General features: G+C 32.2%; 1 protein-coding gene across 1 annotated transcript; it reads left to right on the top strand.

The window, feature by feature from the left end:
• Positions 1–970: 970 nt before the first annotated feature.
• Positions 971–4,274, top strand: LOC105327587 (transcription factor 24). The gene is made up of 2 exons (XM_011428160.4): positions 971–1,474; positions 3,990–4,274. Exons 1-2 carry the CDS (start codon positions 1,133–1,135, stop codon positions 4,176–4,178), a joined length of 531 nt encoding a protein of 176 aa, XP_011426462.1. The 5' UTR covers positions 971–1,132; the 3' UTR covers positions 4,179–4,274.
• The last annotated feature ends 2,908 nt before the right edge of the window (positions 4,275–7,182 follow it).

Here is a 7,182-nt window from a genome sequence, read left to right as displayed (position 1 = left end):
TTTCTCCGATTTCATCCCATCATATCTAAGCTATATGAATCGTTCTTTCATTCCTTATTTCGTGCATAAAAAAACCTTATTAATCATAAAAAAAATCTTGCTAAACAGTTATATCTGAATTCTTTGACAACCGCTTTCAGTTAAGATTAGTTAGCATAAGAAAGCATGATTTAACATTTATCTTTAATATTCTTGCTGGTTATTAGATATAGCCATGTGGTCAAATTGTTACAAAGATTTGGGTTAATTAGAAATAAAATACAGCTGATTAATAGAATACAACGAAAATTACTAATTAATTTCATTTGTGGGACGAATTAATAAACGAGTTTGACCAATTTTATCACAATCAGAATTTTTGACTGAATTATAGATGCATCTCATTACAATTGTTTCGAAAATGCTCAGCGTTTTGTTGTTTTACCGTTTTACCAAGATAAGGATTCCGTGAAAACATTCCAGAATACTGGTCTCTAGAAGATGAGAGGGTTTGCAGAAAGTGGCCCCTGTTGATACAAAAATAAAACGTTATCAATATAAACATATCCATGTTACTTCATCTTTCAGATTTATTGGTTATTTTCTTCAGACTTCAGTGAAAATGAAATGTTCGGTGCCTTGCCTATTCTAGATTTACTCATCAAACGATTTGCAGACAAAGTGTCTAATTTGCTTTGTTTGGAATGAAAATATTTGTTGCTTAATTTAGAGGACTTAATTGATTTCACAAGGAAACTGAAAACCACAGAACTGCCAATCACCCCCGACTCGTATTGACATTGTCTGATTTATACTTATGATGGTCATTATTTGATCGTAAACTAGACTCGCATTGCACTGTCTTGTTTTTACCATGATTGAAATGTAACCATCTTGTCTAGTAAACCGCTTGATCGATTAATGTCGCGTGCTGTAAGTGTCACTTTTGACCAATCAGAACAGAGTATTTCGCCCGAACTTTCTGCTTAAAACTGGCCTTTCACACGACCTGCCAAAGAAAAACCCGTGAATATATAAATGAAAGAAATTATAAATTGACAGTCCAGATGGTAAAAGTATGCAATTATTATAATGAAACATTGAGAAGGTTTTGAAAGTGAAATAGTTTGGAAATTCAAATGACATTGTCAAAATGTGTGATTCCCAGAATGCAATGATGCATCAGTTCAGTGCAGATAACTATTATACCTTTGCAACAGAAAACAGTCAATTTGGACCAGACCGTGGATTCCGAAAAATTCGGCCCATTATTGCCGGGAACGCGGCTCGTGAGAGATCGCGAGTAAAGACGCTGCGTAGTGCTTTTCTGGATCTCCAGCGGACACTTCCGGCGGTTCCGCCGGATACAAAATTGTCAAAGTTAGATGTCCTTGTTTTGGCTACCACATACATCGCTCACCTGATGAGGACACTGAATGAGGGGGTGGACGACAATCAGCTATTCGCGGCCAATGGTATAATGCACCCAGTAAAGGTATGGGAATTAAGTAGTCATTTTTCTGAAGATTCTGCGCACATTCGTTTTGTTTGGCCAAATTCAAACGAGAAAGCATACTGTTTTCGGGTTTAAAAAATTAACATATATTGTGTTTATTACTTAAACTTGAAAGTGTGGTTGTACCATTATATTTCTAAGTTACAAATAACCATTAAATCTGAATAATCATCTGTGTTGAAATTTCTCTGTTTTGCATGCAAGGATATGTAAAACATTTCGTATAAGTCATTAGGAATCTTTCTTTATTAGATAGATTTGATAACGCCCGACTGTATTTAATCACCTCATGAAAGAACTATATATGATATTAGTCAAATTTGGCCCCCATAATTCGCCATTTTTAAAATGATAAAATATGTTTTTCACCTATTTATTTCATTTATATGCACCCACTGGCAGTATATGACGTCAGAAGTGACGCTATTTTTTTATAATTCATTCAAAATCAGTCAAAAATGGACATTTTTCTTATCTTTTTTCGAAAGGGAAATATAGAGCGACTCTTTGAACAAGAACGAACTTTTTGTCACTAATAAGTATTGAAGAGATACATCTTTGGTGAAAATATGTTGTTTATTCAAGCAGTCGCTCAATGTTTCCTGAAAGAAAAACTGCTTCAAAACAAGCTGTTTTTTGCTAAAAATGAGAAAATGGTGGGAAAAGGTTAACTTTATGATGTCATATTTTTAGATTGTGGCCACTAAAATCAAAATGAAAATTATGAAAAAAAATCAAATGTATATTTTTACAAATAAAACAAAACATTACAGTAAAATGACAATGTTCATTTAAGGGAGCCATTTTAGGCTCAAACCATATACATGTATAGTCCTTTAACGAATGGTTACATATTACTTATATCTAGATAATTTTCAACAAATGTACGATTGAATATTAAAATCGTCGTTGATGTTATATGTCTTTTTACAAAATCGATTTGTAGTGCTATTAAATACAAAGACAATATTAAATTAAAAAGTAAATATTTGGATATAAACATTCATCTTTAACGCTTATTATAAACAAAACCCGTACAATAAATTAAATTAAACAAAAATATTACATGATATGTATAATCTTAGAAACTAGGTTTAATCAAAACAACTCACCCAGTTTTGACTATTTTCAAAATATCAAAAACAAATTGGTGATATGGAGGCTATAAAACTTAAATTCTTATTATGTACACAAATAAATGAGTTCAGGAATTTTGGAAATTGAATTTATGTAAAAATAATTTTATTGCAAAAAGCCATAACAATCATATAAATACAAAACACAGTGTATCAAATAGCATACTAAAGATCCTACACATTTTACAAGTAAATAAATACATTTCTTCCTTAAAACAGAAATTAAAGCTGCTTGGTCCGATGTTATATCAAATTTTGTGCACGTTTTTAAACGATGGTTATGCTAAGTATATGTATAATAATACACATTGCAGTAGTTTTCCCAGTCAATTAAGCCAAATTTCAATGAAAAAAAAATATGTACAAAATTTGTTAACAAAACATAAGACATAAAAGGGTATCGGGTTATTTCGCCTCATGCTAAAATTCACCCCTGACGTCAGGACGGGTATGGTTGTATTACGACTTTGACATCGCTATAAATAAAGGTCATAATGTTCAGGGATATTACAAATAAACCTGTGTACGTTTTGTTTGCTAATAATTCTAAGGTTTGCTTTGTTTACAATCGATGCATAGTATGTGGGTTGTATAACTCCAATCATTTGGGGGACGAAACCAAACGGTTCCCTTTTCTAAACATTCCATGATGCATTTTGGTTTGTTTTTTCGTTTGCCCAAAAAGAAATTAATTTTATTTACTTTGAATATTTGTAACTTTGAAAGGAGACCGATTCTGCTGGTGTAAATAGGAGAAAGTCTATAATTTTCTAAGATAAACGGCTTTTATGAAAAAAAAAAAAATATTTGATACTGTAATGACGAAAAATCGGACCAAGCAGCTTTAAATTTGAATATATTTATGCGTGTATTACATGGGCTTATGAAAGAATTCTTATCGTTTATAATTCCTCCAATCCAGTGACTGAAACTTCGTGTAACAGTTACTTTATATCGGAACATGGACATTTAATTGCTTGTTGAAAATGTTTGCATTAAGACATGTATTTTTCTTAGTTTATTGCGCGGTGAATATGGCATCAGACTACTGATCGACATTACGATACGGCAGAGGCTTAGTTAACTTGTACATTAAAGGTCTTTTAAATGTTGGGTTTTTACTCCTCATAAACTGTTATTTTGTCAGTCTTTTGCAAACCGTAGACATGTTATGATATAATTATTTATAAAATGACAAGTTTCTGCTTGATTGAGAAACTTTTCCACAAAGCCACAAAGCCAACCGAACAGTATGCCGAACAGTATGCACATGCAGGATTATTTTCCACGACACATCATAAAATTGTATGTGTATATACATGTATACATGTATATTATAAATTTCCTCTTCTCTTTAGAAGTGGCCGATGAGATCCCGCCTGTATGCCGGGATTCTAACCAGTGCCTATCCAGTCCTACCCCAGCCAAATCCCCATACCGTCTCTTCGCGGCCCGTTCCTCCAAACCCTGTTACCCTGGGAACCAGTCCTTGGGAAGTAGCCCAAGAGTCCAAATCATCGTACACAGATTATCAGTCACCTCATTAGAACATTATCTACCTGGATTTACCTGTCTCATAATTGTACACGCTGTTTATATTTTGTCAATCGAATGCATATCTCATAAATGTTATTAAGTTATTAAAGTCGTATTTCATGTGATGTAATTATTTTGTAGAATGTGTTGAATGAACTTCGTACTCATTAAATAAATATTGTTTTAATTGATACATTTTTGGTTTAGTGGTCTCGTATATCATTCCGCGATACCATCATGGCGACCTTTGACAAGAGAAAACATGTTCGTATGTCAGTGCTCCTTATTCAATCTACTCGCTGAATGCAATTATCTCGTAAACAATCAATTAGAGCACAGTAATTAGGTAGCCTGTCGTTTCTGCAGAGATAGGTGCACGTTGATTGATTTACAAGACGACCAGGACATTTATTGAAAGATTGTGACTTTTTTTATTTATAATGCAAGTAAATAAAATTACTGCTAATTCATTTTATTAATTAAAACTAAGTACATGAGGTACTATATACAAAACATACAAAAAGCGGTTCAAATTTACAAGGCGTACACTAAGACCAAGGAAACGTTATAACATAATAAACATTAGATGTTAACAATGAAAGACAATTCTGGTCCTTTCATTTTTGATAAAGCAATATAATCTAATGAAAAGCAGTGGAGTAAGTATAGTTTCTTTAACTCTGAAATTGGTCAGTAACAATATTTTGGTAGTGTTTTCGACATTCTAGAAAAAGTGACAGTAAAGTCAACTGTTGTCTATTCATAGACAAAGGTTTGTTGTTCAAAACGGATTTATAGTTTAAAGTTATTTGTTCTGTTTAGAAGATACAATGGGACTGTAAGCTTTACCATATTAGTATGATTATACTGTATGTACGTTCTTAAACAAAATTCTAACCCATTCATAATTACAAATGGTTGTTAACTCTATACGTTTAGGTACTAGTAACTTCATTAGATCGATATGCTAGTGCATTCTTGAAATATCTCGGCGCAAGTTCATTAGACTGTTTGTACAAAAATGTTTAGATTTTTAAAGATTTAATACATTTTCACTACCTGTATAAGGCCCTATTGGTTCCGGCCATAGTCCTGAATACCTGACCAAAAAGACATGAATTTCACAAGTTTGGTACAGGGCTTCATGGACGACATAACCATGCATTTAGTAATTCTCAATTATATAGAAATAAAAGAAAATTTCTAAGATTTAATACATTTTTCACTAGGCCCTGAACCCCTGACCAAGGGGCCATAAATTTCATAATTTAGGTAGATAGATCTTAATTGACAGCATAACCCAATCGCAACTTTTCGGGCCTTTCCGGCAGGCTCGGAAAAACACCTCGAATGTTTTAACATCACCGGATGTTAGAATTTTGTACAAAATGGAGTCGCTTCCCTATAAGATAAGTATCGGCTAGACAGTCTTGTTTATCGCTTCTGTGTTACATTTTAGTGTATATCTTTAACTTTAATGAAGTATAGCTCACATCTCAACAGATCGTAAAATATGTTCTATTTATATCAAGTTTTATAAAACAGGGGGATTGTCATGGACGCCTAGGTAATACATTCGATGTGTTTTTCCGAGCTTGCCGGAAAGGCCCGAGAAGTTGCGATTGAGCATAACCATGCATTTAGTTTTTCTCAAATATACATGTATAGTGGAGTAGAGAAGATTTTCTAAATTTTAATCAAATGCAAATAATGACCCTATTAGTGTTCATAACGTGATATGAAAATAACCTTTAAAAACCTTGAAATTTGAGGGGGGAAAAAGAAAAAAATTGTCTTTCAATTAATTGTTGTTTTTTTTTTTTACATTTTTCTTCTGGGGAATTAAACCTCGTATGCCCCTTTTCTATGTTGGGATTTAAAAATTACTGATTTACTTGCTTTGTTTACTGTGAAAATAATGCACAGTTTAAGATCAATTCTATGTAAGAATTAATGATTTATAAAAAGGTCACGCCACGCATAGTAACCGATTTTCTTTATTTTTCATACATGGACACCCCTCGGTGTAAAATGCAAAAATACACTAATAGTTGGGTGCTGCTGGGGGTAACCGATGCCATGGTAACCGAGGCTAAAGATGGAAAAATAGCAAAACTTGCCAACTTTAAAGCTATTTTAGAAGGTTTTCCAACTAATTTAAACTATCAAGGACAATAAACAAACTTTGTTCATCTATCAATTCTGATTTCATAGAAAAAAACTGATGGAGAAACCAATACTTTTAAAATGTTACAATGGAAACCGTTAGAATTTTTTAAAGTTGGTCTTTTGTGTTTTTTTATAAGCTGAAATGGTAAATTATTTACTTTTTATTTCCTTATGAATTCCCATGCAATATACATTTTATTTATGAAAATTGACACCCGTTGCTATGGCAACAAGGCCAAGAAACAGAAAAAACTGAAAAATTGAAGATGATTTTGATATGCTGTAATTCCTGATTTTAGAATTTTTTTGCATTATTTTGTTGGAATTTGTAGAAATATACCTAAGCTTTTATTGCATTCGACAAAAAACTTTCTAATTCAATACAGAAATGTTGTTGCTAAGGAAATTAAAGTTGCGTAGAAAATTATACAGAAAATCTTACTTTTTGAAAAGTCCATAGCAAAGCTGCTTTCAAGGACATTCAGGACATACTTGATATTTTCTCACCAATTCATATAGGTTTTCTATATATTTTTTGCAAATAATTCCAATTCAAATATGCTTTAAAATATTAGAATATACCTCATTTTTTAGCTTGTTACCATAGCAACGGTTCTCAATTTTTGTTAATAAATTTCTAATTGCACAACTATAATAATGTATACCAAAAAGTTAAAGATTTGCCTTTTTAATTCAAATTAATAAATGTTTTGATTTTTAGGTCACCTGAGTAAACTCAGGTGACCTATTGCTATCCGTTTTCGTGCGTCGTGCGTCGTCCGTCGTGCGTTAACAATTTTTACATTTTTAACTTCTTTTTAAAAACTACAAGGCTAATTGTTACCA

Source organism: Magallana gigas, chromosome 7 (genome assembly GCF_963853765.1).
Source record: "Magallana gigas chromosome 7, xbMagGiga1.1, whole genome shotgun sequence".
In the NCBI taxonomy this organism is placed as follows: domain Eukaryota; kingdom Metazoa; phylum Mollusca; class Bivalvia; order Ostreida; family Ostreidae; genus Magallana; species Magallana gigas.
The sequence above is the reverse complement of the archived record's forward strand: the minus strand, read 5'-3'. Positions and strand labels throughout refer to the sequence as shown.